At 48.1% G+C, this 13698-nt stretch overlaps 1 protein-coding gene across 4 annotated transcripts in view; it reads left to right on the top strand.

The window, feature by feature from the left end:
- Positions 1–13698, top strand: part of MTOR (mechanistic target of rapamycin kinase) — a 2476747-nt gene that overhangs the window by 984297 nt on the left and 1478752 nt on the right. For all 4 annotated transcript variants that reach the window (XM_069609933.1, XM_069609934.1, XM_069609936.1 and 1 more), the window contains one exon: positions 1787–1926. In XM_069609933.1, coding sequence (XP_069466034.1) covers positions 1787–1926 — 140 coding nt within the window. The remainder of the gene's footprint in view (positions 1–1786; positions 1927–13698) is intronic.

The raw sequence follows: 13698 nt of genomic DNA on the forward strand, positions 1-13698 counted from the left end.
GTGCTAATAGGTCGGCCATTTTCAAATGGGTTTCCGACATGGACTGCCTAGGTTCGGCGATCTCGGATGCACGTGGATAGTACAAAATGAAAATTCTTTTATCTGATTGCTTAGCCGTTAGTCTGCCTTCCTGCTGGCCATCACGCCGGCAAGGCGTGTAAGTTAGCTACACGCTTTCTCCAACAAATCACCATTTTTTGCCCAAGGTGGTGTCAGAATCTAATATTTCGCAGAGCATTGAGTTTCCAGTAGACAATCCACTACCTCACCCTTCCAAGGATGTTGAGAAGCCGCACAGGCAGACCCAAAGGGGGCACTGAGCTATTATGTGGCCAGAACGGCTGACTTCAGGCTTGATCATAAGCTATCTGTTGCCTTCTCGCAGTCGAGAAAGGGTTTGATTGTGTCTAAACAGACAACTTTGCACTGGCTAGTCCTCTGCATCGCTGAATGCTTCGAGAAGGCAGGGAAGGCACTGCCTTCAAGTATAAGGGTGGATTCCACTAGGGGCATGACAACCTCTTCTGCACTGCAAAGGGGTGTGCCACTGAAAGAGGTCTGCCAGGCTGCGACTTGGTCGTCGCTTACCATGTTCACGAAGCACTACAACCTGGATGTGGCCTCTGGGGCTGACTCTGTGTTTGGGATAGGTGTTGCAAATCTTTCTTTAGACTTTCATCCCGCCGCCAAATGCTGTCCTGCTATGGGAGTCTATCTGATGAGGAATCCAATGACCAAGAAATTACTTACTGGTAATGTTCTTTCTATGGATTCTTCTCCTGCAGATACCTCATCGCCCTACCAACCCCATCTTTGAAAGTGGTCTGGTCTTTGCTTTCAACATACACTTTGCTTGTGGGATGTGAAAAAATTATTTTTGGCTTTGTCCCGTTGGATTCTTCCCCGCGGCTGCTGAGCATTGGTAAAAAAGGTAGGGAACTGAGGTGTGGGGGTGTAGTGACATGATATATGAACCAATGACGTCATGTCTGGAGTCGAGGAGTGGCAGTCGAAGCATGACTGTGTCGACGAATGACGCTGAACTGCTCTACATCACCCTGCCGAAGACATTTCAGAGCATATGATGCTGGAGGGGAGATCTATCAGATGAAGAATCTGCGGGAGAAGAATCCATGGAAAGAACATTGCTGCTAAGTAATTTCTTCTATGCCTCTCTATGGAGATTCCTTTATTCAAAGCAATATTGTATTATCCTGTATTCTTTTCTGTCCCAGTCACCTCCTAGCAGCTAGCCTTGATCGCTCGGTCACAGCTACCACTTTGTTGGCTAAGGAAGCTAAAGGTTTGCCTGTTTGTCTAGATTTGAAATCGTAACGCCGGTCAGTAGCCCCAAGGGCAGGGGGAATCTTCTTAACAGGTGCACACTGAAAACTGCACATTTTTGGGGCCCTGAGGATCAGAGCCTATAAATGTAGTAAAGTAAATAGAGCAGGGAGAATATGGAAAAAATTACTGGAGCTTGACAAGGTAATGAGCACAGAGTGAGATTGATTGGGGACACACTTCCTTGGCTTCCAATATATTAAACTAAAAACTGAGCTTCTTGCACATAAAACGTTGCACGGACATTGCCCTAGTTACTTTAGGATTAACATTCAATGCCACATTCCAGGCAGAACATAATATGATTGGGTCAAGGACTTCTATGATCTCTCCCTCTCTCTGTCCCTCTCTCTCTCTCTCACCTCCCTCTCCTCTCTGCCCCCCAGCCCCAATATCATATTGTCCCACTTCTCCTGAATGCTCGCTACTCTTTGTCCCACAGGAGATCCAAGCCACCTGGTATGAGAAGCTTCATGAGTGGGAAGATGCACTCCTCGCGTACGATAAGAAAATGGAAGTGAACAAAGATGACTCTGAGCTGATGCTGGGCCGCATGCGCTGTTTGGAAGCCCTGGGAGAGTGGTAAGATGGGGCACTAGGTTTCACTCTGGTAATGCACATTTACATCGACAGAAAGCGTATGGGATGCCTTGGTTGAGGGCTGTGCTGCTGGTAAATGTGCAGGGGGGGTGAGGATGGGGAGCTGGGGTCAAGGACAAAGATTGCAGATCATCATTTGTGAATAGGATCATCTTTTTTTATGGAAGCGAATGGCACACAGCTGTATGTTACTTCTCCTGCCCTTTTCATTTCAGTCGTCCTAACAGGAATTAGAGTTTAGATTATACGCAGCTGGCTGTAAAAAAAAAATAGTACAATAAGACGGTCCTAAACCTTCAGTAATTGCTTCCTTTTATAATTCCTCGCTCCATCTCCTCCCAAATTCGGCCCAACTGCACTAGAAGTCACCCTATGTATTTGACTGTATAACAATCTCAGCTTTCAACCCCAGATAAATTCCTTCGCGGCTTGCTTTCATTACCAGCTGAGATCATGCTCCCCATTTACATCCAATCAGGACTGAGTACCCTTGCTGAATGCCTTGATCAAAGCCTCAGTTGACTTTGACAGGCTCACATTATCTTGCTCCAGAAATGTCTGACCGCTGCAGCCCTGTTATTTATTCCCTGTTTAAGAATGTATCAACCTGCCGTCTTTATTCTGTGCGGCCTGGTCTGGCTTCCAGCAATTGTCTGTTTGTTTTGCATGAGTTTTGGATTATTCACAACTGTCTATATATTGCCTACCCGTCGTTTTCCATCAATGAAGACTGCTCAAAATAACCTTCCACTCCAATCTGAACCTCTTGTTTTTGAACTCTGCTGCACATTGAGTTATTTCCTTTTTCCGTATGCCATTTTCCCCTTGAATTGTGTTATCCATTTGCTTTTCTGCAGCAGGATTGAGAGAGAATGAATTAAAGAATGAATTAATGGTGTTTTGAGTTAGTGTTGAATTTGAGTAGGTGTGTTGTGACTTTACCCTACAATGCATGGCAACCTGCAATTCATGTGTACAAACCTGTAGGTAATTTTCTCATTACTGGCGATTTGTGACGACACTAATGACCTGTAATTAAAAAAAATGACAACCAAATTGCTCTATAATCAGGTATGATGCTTCAGCTGTGACGTCACACTGCTGGCTGCTTGAGCCAGAAAGGCGTAGAATTCCAACTGCACTGCAGCACTTAATTAAAGCCGTGACAAGCTTTTCAAAATCCTTTCTTGTACAATGGCTTTCTCTGACACTTTGAACCGGTTAACTGACAAGAAACTGTTATTGTGGAATGTTTATTTTGTGCACTGTTGGAATTCAGCACATGAAAGCCAGCATCTGCATGTTATTTTAAAGCTCAAAATGAAAACGTTTTTAGATGCATATTATTAAACTGATTAAACTAAATTTCTGCAGCACTTTATAAACTGCATATTAGCTTGTTTTAATGCTAGATTCTAAATTAATTAATTATCCGGCCTCGTTCCTCTATTTGGTCCCTGACTGAACTCCTTGATGACTTGCAAACGTGTGGGAGGGATAACTTTATCGCATATATTATAAAAAGAATGGTGCATTGAGTTCAGTAAACTACAAGGTAAATAAAACAAATATATATATATATATATATATATATATATATATATATATATAACACAACATTATTGTCCATTTGGGACACTTCCAACACTTAAAATGAAAACAGTTATTCACACCAGACACTGCCATACAGGCTGGGGAGAACGATGTTGGGTAAAAGAGAACTGTATTCCCAAATTGGATATTACAGTATCTGGGAGTGTGATGCTGGAAATGCCTTTTGGAGGGACGGGGCCTCCTAGTCCTCCTCCTCCCACTTCCCTGTGTGTGTATTCTATATTTTATCTGCCACTGAGGTCCAGCCTGGACCTTTGGCAGTACAGCTCTTCATTTTTCATTTTGGTGAACAACCCCCATGGCTGGGGATACACCTGTGTACCCCTTGTGTGTGTTTCTGAGCACCTGTGTTGCCCACAGAGCAGGGTATGGGCTGGTGGCATCTACATGCTGACTTGACAGTGGCTCTGAGTGTCCTCCATTTTACACCCAGGCCCTGCCACTTGAATCAATAGATTGCTGGACAAAGGCAAGATGGTTTCCTATTGCTTTTACACCTTGTTCCCCAAAGTCCTGGAAGTCCTGATTCTGTCCCTTTCTCCCTGACTGGCTGTTGGGTGGAAATACCATATATGGCTCATAGTCAGTCTCTGTCAGACTGACTGGAGCCTTCCCAGGGACTGTGTATTGTGGGTAGACCCTTGGGACGGGACCTGTATGAATGGAGTCTGAAGTTAACTCAAATTCTGAGTTGTGGGTGTCTGGTTTTGGTTGTGTGACACAATGCATGGGTCAGCCTTGACTGAAACTGTAGTGAACTCAGTGTAGTGTTCTGAAAGGCTGGGTGCATACTTCAATCCATATTCTCTGTTATGGATGTCTGGATTGGGTGAATGGCCTGAAAGCCTGAGGGCCTCATTGGCTGCTTGTATGAATGCACTTGTGTATGATTGGTGGACTTAGCCTGGCTCAGCCTGAGTGAATGGGGAACGAATATGTATAACAAAGGACCCCTCTCTCACCAATTTGTTCTGAAGCTATAACCTGAATCCTAGGTCCAGTCATAGAAAGGAGTCTACAGCTGCATTTCTTCAAGGAAACCGAAGACTGCTTAGCTCACCCAAAGACGGAATCAAGAGAGGACCTGGAGAGGCAACCTCTTCCCGAGCTACGAGGGACCATCGTGCACCTGCTACTCTTCATCAAAAGTACCCTGGAAGCCATTCCTGTCTGCCTGCCATCCTGAGAAGGTGTCTTTGTGAGTCCAGAATAGGAGAGCTTGGACATCTCAATCCATAGAAGTCCAGTTGTGTTGCGCAGGATCCGGAGGAGTGTTTGTGACAGCTGGAAGCCAGATTGCTACGTATCGCCCAGAAGAGGGCGGGTACCCTGGCATAGTGCTGCTTGACGCCCAGAGCTAGGAAAATTCCACCTGATCAAAAAATCTTTCAAGAGACATCTGACCACTTACTCCTGCCGAAGAAGATCGCAGTTTGCTGTGTGCAGGTGGAGGTCCGCCGGTGGGTTTTTCCACCACCAAAAACCAGAAGACGACATCCCGAGGGTCCAACCTTGGTGAGGGTCTGTAGTCTAGTCCAGTGGTCGCGTCCAGGTCGCAAGAAGCCATCCAGAGGTCTGTGCTGCTGCTGCAGCACCGAAGAACCAACATTCGGTAAACCTCAAAATCCTGAAACCTGACACCTACTTCTGCCTCTGCATCCGTCGTCACCAAAAGGAATCCAAGGTCCCCAAGGGTCTTATCCTCTTCAGCCAGGCCGCCTCGGAGTCAACAGGCAATTTCACCTTCGTTGGACATTCACTACCGGAGTAACAACCTGCCAATGGAGACCGCTGTGAAGACGAGCTGCCTTTCCGACACTGTCTGGTTCCTCCTTTTCTCTTGGCCTCAGCATCCCAGTAACTCCTTCTTGCAAAGGGTGTTCATCTTCAAGGGGTCCTGTCGAGTAAAGCGAAGAACCTCCACCACTTCGCCTGCCAAGGCACCCACGGGACTGTGACAAGGAAGAGCATATTCCAGCCTCAGGAATCATCCAGGGGTCCCAGATACGTCTTGGATCCTGTTCTCTTTTGACATCTCAGATACTTTGGGGTAGTGGAACCTGTGGGAGTAAAGCAGAACATTATTGAACATTTATTGACTGAGCTGTAATAGACAAGATAAGGTACACCCTATCTTTTCCCTTACAGGTCACTCAGGTGGGGGGATCCTCACACAGTATCATTATTTAAGACTAAAGAAAGTATACTGCCTGTGTTCCGAAACTAATCTGCCTTTCTTCCTTGATCTATGCAGTCAACCCTTGCTTAGCAATTTGCATTCTTTTTAAAGACGGTCAGCTGTTGGTGCATTTTTATGAATCTAAATATTGTGTGGTACCACATAGAGTATATATTTTATTGCCATTATTAGAATAGTATTGCCAAAGTACAAAGTGTTATTTAAAGAAGCGGTTTGCCGAAGAGTGTTTCCCCTGTGGCTGGAGTCTTCTGTGCGGTCTGTTTTTGCTCCTCATTAAATTGAGGAGGAGCCACCCTTTAAAAAGCTACTTCGGTTGCGGAGTGACACAAATGGCTTAGGAGTGTTTCCTGTGTTCCCCAGGTGAGCTGAGGTGTGGCGGTGCTGCACTCCTCCCGTCTCTGGGATACATCTTGCTGAAGACAGCTGCCTTTAGACTTAGAGCGACTAAAGTTCTTTGCAGTAAGTGTTCCTATGCGCTTCTGATTTCCACTGCAAAGGCTTTTTCCGCTGCTCAAGTTGGCTTGAGGATTAAACAGTGACTGCAAGATTGTGTTTATTCTTTAGAAAGCCAGTTTAACCATTATCCTTGAAGGAGGGGTTGTGGTGACTGCTGGGCAGTGACTTGTGTCCTACGCCCTTTGAGCCTCGATCCGGTTTGTTATACCATGTCTAAGAATTGATGAAAGCTTGCATTAACTTTCCTAAAACGAGATCAGTCGATTGACGTTGCACACACAGTTAATTCATTCTATTGGATACTTTCTCTGTTTTCCTCAGCTGTTGTGAAAAAGGAGCAGAAGTCTGATTGGTTGCCTGTGCCAGCTTCATTCAAACTATTGGCTCTTTCTCGCTTCAATTCCATGAAGGCGGGTCTAACAGGCTGATTGTGCAAACGAAGATTATTGCTCTATCTGCTGATTTCCTCGTTCTCGACAGTTGCTGTTTAGGAGGAGCAACCTTCGGACTGGGTGCTAGTATGGGCTTTATTTGATTTAATGACTTTTTCCTTTTGCGTTGCCTACATATAACATTGAAGGTACGAGCCGAGTAGACGGAGTGCGGCAGAGCACCTGGAGTCTCATTGATGGAGACGTAAGGGTGAGTGGCTAGCAGGTCAACAGCGATTAGGTAAAGAGCTGTAACACCCAACACATTGTTATGAAGTGTTCTTTCACTAGAAAATATGGGCTTTGCAGTACATCTGCCCGTGCTGGCAAACGACTCAGGAGCCCAGCAGTGGATAATATAACCAGAGACAATGTTTCACGTAATAAAAAGGACAGGCTTGAGAAGAGTACAGGCATACAGTCAACAATTACAGTTTTTTTTAAGCTAGTCAGTTATTACCTAAGCCTGATATACAAGTAAATGTGCTGGCAGGCCACAGACTCTATCGCCTACAATAGACAATAATTCATTATTAAATATGTGTATAGGCTTGCAGAGAGCATCATTAGGCGGGGAACTCCCTTCCGCAAAATAGTGGTTATGAAAACATTATTGGCACCAACCTTTCTAACACTCCGGACATGGCGATATTTGTCTCTTCATCGGATCCTCAGACTATTCGGATTCCTAGACTGAGAGCAAAGTTGCCTCTATGGACCATGTGAGCTCAAGAACTTTGGTTTATGTGAGAATGTATACCGATACTGTAAATTCGTTCATCACCAAGGGTGGTGCTCTACTTGCACGAACAGCAACTATTGCAAAAGAACAAGTGGACTTCATAATCCTGGCAAAAATTGTATATCAGATCTTTGCCAATTCATCGACACTTATTACTGAAAGCCATTTCCATGTTGTACAATCTTCTCAAGCTAAGTCATCTAACCTGAAGATCTTGGCTTGTAATTCAAGTCTGCCTACGGCAGACTTGAGGGAAGATTTTCATTGCCCTTCAGAGAAAACCACTGTGAGAAGGCATCAGCTACTGACTCGGATTGGTACTACAAGGAGATATCTATTCCTCCTACTGAGTTAAAAAGCACAACCAGGAGTTTAAAACCAGCAATTACAAAATGTACAATGAATTCAAAAAAGAAAAAACATAATAAGGTGAAACATAACACCAACATGAATGAAGCAGGAACTTAACCTACAGATACTGTGGCGTCTAAATGTACTTGTAAAATAGGAAATACTCATTCTAAAACTTCGGTTACGAATACCCTCTCAGACGGCTCTATAAGGCAGTTGCGACTCCAAGACCCCCTGATCAATGCTTACTACCTTCGACATATGCCGACATGACTGTTCGGACTTGTTCGCAAATGCAAAGCTATGTCCTTCCTAATACTTATGCAGCAGACTTACAAACTCACCCCCAGACAGTTACGTCCTTGCAAGGAACTAGGAACCCCTTCCTCATGGACAAAATATACTACACTCAACCAACTCCCTGGAAATCAGCCTATAACAGCTATTGTGGCGGAAATAAGATCTGCAACTGCTCTGGTGGGCAAAACCTACAGCAAAACCCACATGGCAGACAATAATATGAGGGAATTGGGGAAATAGGTATTCTTAGAGGAATGCAACCCTATTAACTATAGTACTTTTTTAAATCAAACATATTTATTGGACTTATTTAGTAGGGTTAGCCAACTTAATATGATTTCTTCCATTGACATGCTTCAAATTGAACTACCGGGGATTGGTAGTGCCTCAAATTGGGCACTTATTGAATTTACCTCCCCTTTGATGGTGGCTTTGTTAAAATCAAATGCCCATATATTGGAGCAAATGGGTCTTTCTCTGACCATCTGTCGCAAAGTGAAGAAACAAGTAAAAGTTTTGGACACTTCTCCAGCATTGGAACTTTCATGGATTCACATGCTGTGAATATTTCCCTGTTGTCAGGCTGGGAAACCTCTGTAACTTTAACTTAGCTTTTTCCTATGGAAAACGTCAACACTTTAGTGTCTCATCAACATCCTTTTTGGGTGCTTTCGGCCCCACCAATAGGACGTGTGGTATAAATAGCCCTGCCCCCGCAGCTTCCCTTCAGATTTCAACCGTCTCCAAACTGTTGGGATCTCCTCGTGTTTCTTCGTACGTGCGTTTGGTATCGTGGGCTAGGATGTCGTCTGTAGCCCAGAAGAAGTCTCTTTTTCGGCCTTTTGCTACCTGTGGCTTGAAGGTGGTCTACGAAGGTGATGGCTATATGGACTGTCTTTGCTGTCTCTACCCCATCACTCTGCAGATTCCTGCGAGATATGTCAGGGGATTTCACAGAAGACCCTGAAGGATCAGAATCGACAGCTCATCTGCTGGCTTAATGAGGGCATGTGCCCGGCTTCGGAGGTGGGTTTGGTTCGAGGTAGCCTGTCTACAGGTACTGCTGTGAAATCAGCAGAACATCGCCAGGCAGCATCGACAGACTCTCCGGCGAAGAAGCATCGGGCCTCTGTGCCTGCGTCTGATGTGGGGAAAAGAAGTAAGTCTTTATCGAAGCCACAGTAGTCGAAGAGTGGTTCTTCGTTGTCCAAGCAGGGTCGGTCGGACCATTCCAGGGGGTCTGGTGGTAGGCCCGAACAGTCGAAGGAATTGGACAAAGGCCTAGCAGAGTCAAAGGGGTCTTCGTCGAAGCACTCATCGTCCAGCCACCATAGGTCTTCGTCCAGCCGGGAGTCCTCGAAGCACCGGTCTGGTTCCTCTAAAAAATCTGGCTTGCCAGTGAAATCAAGACCTGGGGACGTGGTTCTGACGATGAGATTGTCAACACTTGCTCCGTCGTTGACAGTTGTTCAGTCATCAGCGGTTGTGCTCCAGTCTACGGTGCTGTCGTCAATGATGGGGTCACCGGCGCCGTCTACGACGCTCATGGAGAGTGGCCCGCTGCTGTTATCGTCCACACAAGTGGAATCGGAAGGACTTTTATCGCCAGGTGCGGCATGGCAGGCCGCCGCCTTTGAGTCTATCCTTCCGGAGAACATTTTGCAGCAGGGTCCAGCTACATTTTCTGTGTCTTCTGAAGGGGAGGAGGAACAGGAGCAGGTGTTTGGCCCGTCGGTTCTGGGCTTACAGAGTGCAAGGCCTTCGACGTCGAGTGGAATGGGGGCTGGTCCGCCTGGTTATCCACTGGTTAACCCGCAATCTCTGCTGTCATTGCAAGTGCTGTCGACACTTCAATCCTTGTTGGGACAGCTTGATGTGAGGTTGCCTCCACCTGCGAGTCCGGCAGTGCCGGGGATCAAGGTGTTGCCTGGTGTGGCTCCTAGAGAGTCTCCTCCGGCACGGTTGCCATTTCTGTTGCCGGTGGGGTTGAACCATCCAGGGTCTCATCCGGAAGGAGGAGAGCTACCGGAATCGGAGCCGGAGAGTGGTCCACGGGACACCCTTTCTACTGTTTCGTCATCACCGACGAGAGATGACGCATGAGACACTGACAGAGAATCGGAGGTGGAGCAGCCTCGTAGCGCGGCGCAGCCCTCGCCTCCGGATGACATTGGGACCTTCCACGCCATGATGTCAAAAGCTTATCTGGCGTTTGGATTAGCACCTGAAGAGGAACGCAAGGACTGCTTCCTCTTCGACCATATGGGCAAGCGGAGCAAGGCGGTATTCTCTGTGCCGATTCTCGACCACGTGTGGCAGGAGGGCCTTCGTACGATGCACCATCCATTTTCAGAATCGGTGGTGAAGGGTTGGCTTGAAAAGAATTTCAAGGCTCCGGAGTCTACCTCTCGCAGTTTGGTGTCGCAGCCCATGCAGAATCTGTGGTGTCGGCAGCGGCCAGCCGGAAAGACAGCATAAATGCGTTATGCCGCCGGACAGTGAGGCTAGGCGACAGGACGCTTTTGGAAAGAAGGTTTTGACGGTCGGGGCTACAACGGTAAAGGCTGCGAATTCCTTGGCGATCATGGCCAGATATGATTGTGAAATGTGGCATAAGCTGGCTCCGCTTCTTGAAAATCTGCAGGAGAAACAGAGAAAGGAAGCCATGCTGTTGGTGCGTGAGGGGGAGGAGGCCTCCAACCACAGCATAAATATAGCGGTGGACCTGGCAGAGTCAGGTTTTAAACAGATTAACAATGGGATTGTGCTTCAGCGCTAGGCCTGGTTAAAGTGCACTGACTTTCGGCCGGAGGTGCAGTATAAAGTCATCGACGTGCCTTGTGAGACACCTGGGGACGTGGTTCCGATGACGAGCTCGTCGACGGTGGTTCCGATGACGAGCTCGTCGACGGTTGCTCTGTCGTCAACAGTTGTTCAGTCATCTGCGGTTTTTGCAGTCTACGGTTCCGTCGTCGACGATCGGGTCATCGGCGCTATCCACGATGCTGACGGAGAGTGGCCCGCTGCTGTTATTGTCCATGCTGGTGAAATCGGAAGGACTTTTATCGTCAGGTGGGGCGTGGCAGGCCGCCGCCTTTGAGTCTATCCTTCCGCAGAACATTTTGCAGCACAATCCAGCTAAATTTTCTGTGTTTCCTGAAGGGGAGGAGGAACAGGAGCAGGTGTTTGACCCGTCGGCTCTGGGTTTACACAGTGCGAGGCCTTCGACGTCGAGTGGAATGGGGACTGGTCCGCCTGGTTATCTGCTGGTTAACCGTCAATCCCGGCTGTCGTTGCAGGTGCTGTCGATGCTTCAATCCTTGTTGGGACAGCTTGATGCAAGGTTGCCTCCATTTCTGAGTCCGGCGGTGCTGGGGATCGAGGAGTTGCCTGGTGTGGCTCTTAGAGTGTCTCCTCCGGCACGGTTGCCATTGCTGTTGCCGGTGGGGTTGGACCGTCCAGGGTCTCGTCTGGAAGAAGGAGAGCTACCGGAATCTGAGCCAGAGAGTGGTCCGCGGGACACCCTTTCTACTGTTTTGTCGTCGCCGACGAGGGATGACGCATGGGACACTGACGCAGAGGCAGAGGTGGAGCAGCTTCTTAGCCCGGCGCAGCCCTCGCGTCCGGATGACATTGGGGCCTTCCACCCCATAATGTCAAAAGCTTTTCTGGTGTTTGGATTAGCACCTGAAGAGGAACGCAAGGACTGCTTCCTCTTCGACTATATGGGCAAGCGGAGGAAGGTGGTATTCTCTGTGCCGATTCTCGACCACGTACAGGAGGGCCTGCGTATGATGCGCCATCTATTTTCAGAACCGGTGGTGAAGAGTCAGCTCGAAAAGAAATTCAAGGTTCCGGAGCCTACCCCTCGCTGTTTGGTGTTGCAGCCCTCGCCGGAATCTGTGGTGTCGGCAGCGGCCAGCCAAAAAGCCAGAAGCCAGCATAAATGCGTTACGCTGCCGGACAGTGAGGCTAGGCGACAGGCCGCTTTTGGAAAGAAGGTCTTGACGGTCGGTGCTACGACGGTAAAGGCTGCAAATTCCTTGGCTATCATGGCCTGATATGATCGTGAAAAGTGGCATAAGCTGGCTCCGATTCATGTACATCTGCTGGAACAACATAGAAAGGAAGCCATGCTGTTGGTGCGTGAAGGGGAGGAGGCCTCCAACCACAGCATAAATATAGCGGTGGACCTGGCAGTGTCAGGTTTTAAACAGATTAACAATGGGGTTGTGCTTCGGCGCCAGTCCTGGTTAAAGTGCACTGACTTTCGGCCAGATGTGCAGTATAAAGTCATCGACATGCCTTGTGAGAGCGAACACTTGTTCAGTGAAAAGATCGATGAGGCCCTAAAAGATCGATGAGGTATGAAGGAGGACACAGAAACAGCTAAATCCTTAGGTTCCTTGCAGAGTGAGTGCTCCTTTCGTTCCTTTCGGGGCACATCAGGGAATGCACGGTTTGCTTCCACCAGAGACCGTGGTTAGGGGTGCTCGGGCTACTCCTTGCAAGGGTATAGGCGGTCTGTCCAGTCGGGACAGAAATGCATGGACTTCAAGGCTCAGCGGAAGAAGAGATTGCAGCCCACTGCGTCTAAGGGGAGGCAATCTAAGCCTCAACAATGACTGCCATTTGTACAAACTGCTGGGGGGCAGGGTCGCCATACACGTCGACGAGTGGAGAAAAATAACGTTGGATCGCTGGGTGCTGGACACGGTGCGTCTTGGCCACTCGGAGTTGAGGAGTCCTCCGGTACCTATTCTGTCGATATATGTACCGGAGCTGCATCTTCCAATCCTGCAGCAGAAGGTGGTTCTCATGCTGGAGAAAGGGGTGATAGAACCAGTTCCTGTGGCCGAGCGGAGCTTGGGGGTTTACTCCCGGTACTTTGTGGAGAAATAGCCCAACGGCAAGTGGAGGCCTATTCTCGATCTTCGGGCGTTGAACAAGACTCTGCAACGCCTGAAGTTCACGATGCTCACCCTTCAGGATGTCATCCGGTCGGCGCAGCCGTGCGAGTTCCTGGCCTCGTTGGATCTGCAGGACACCTACGTTCACATCCCTATGCGGCAGAGACGCTGCAAGTTCCTGCCTTTTGTGGTAGGAGAGGACACGTGTCAGTTTCGGGTCCTCCTGTTTGGCCTGAAGTCGTCCCCCAGGATGTTCACAAAGTGTCTGGCTCCGGTGGCACCCTTCATCCGGCGGGAAAGTCATCATGTATACCCCTACCTGGACGATTGGTTGGTGATAGGATCATCGCAGGGAAGGGCTCGAGAGTCTATCGTGGCAACAGTGCGGCTCTTGCAACGACTGGGATTTGCCGCCAACTTCGACAAGTCTTTCTTGACGCCGTCCAGGAGTTGGTATTTCTGGGGGTGCAGTTTCTTACCCAGAAAATGTGATGAAGCCTTCCGACGAGCATGTGCGGAAGTTGCGTGCCAATGCAAGTGAATGGAAGGAGGGTGCAGCTGTGTAGGTCTGAAGCTACATGTCGCTGTTGGGAGCTATGGCATCGTGTATCCCTCTTCGAGGGGATTGTGTCCTCCGACGTATTCCACATCTATGACAGGTAATCACCACAGCTGTGCCGACGTCATTGGATGTTATAAGTAGGGCGCACGACGCCCGTAGCCTCAGTTCTTTTTTTTCCGCGAACGTGT

Source organism: Ambystoma mexicanum, chromosome 8, assembly GCF_040938575.1.
Source record: "Ambystoma mexicanum isolate Mex_15411 chromosome 8, UKY_AmexF1_1, whole genome shotgun sequence".
NCBI lineage: Eukaryota > Metazoa > Chordata > Amphibia > Caudata > Ambystomatidae > Ambystoma > Ambystoma mexicanum.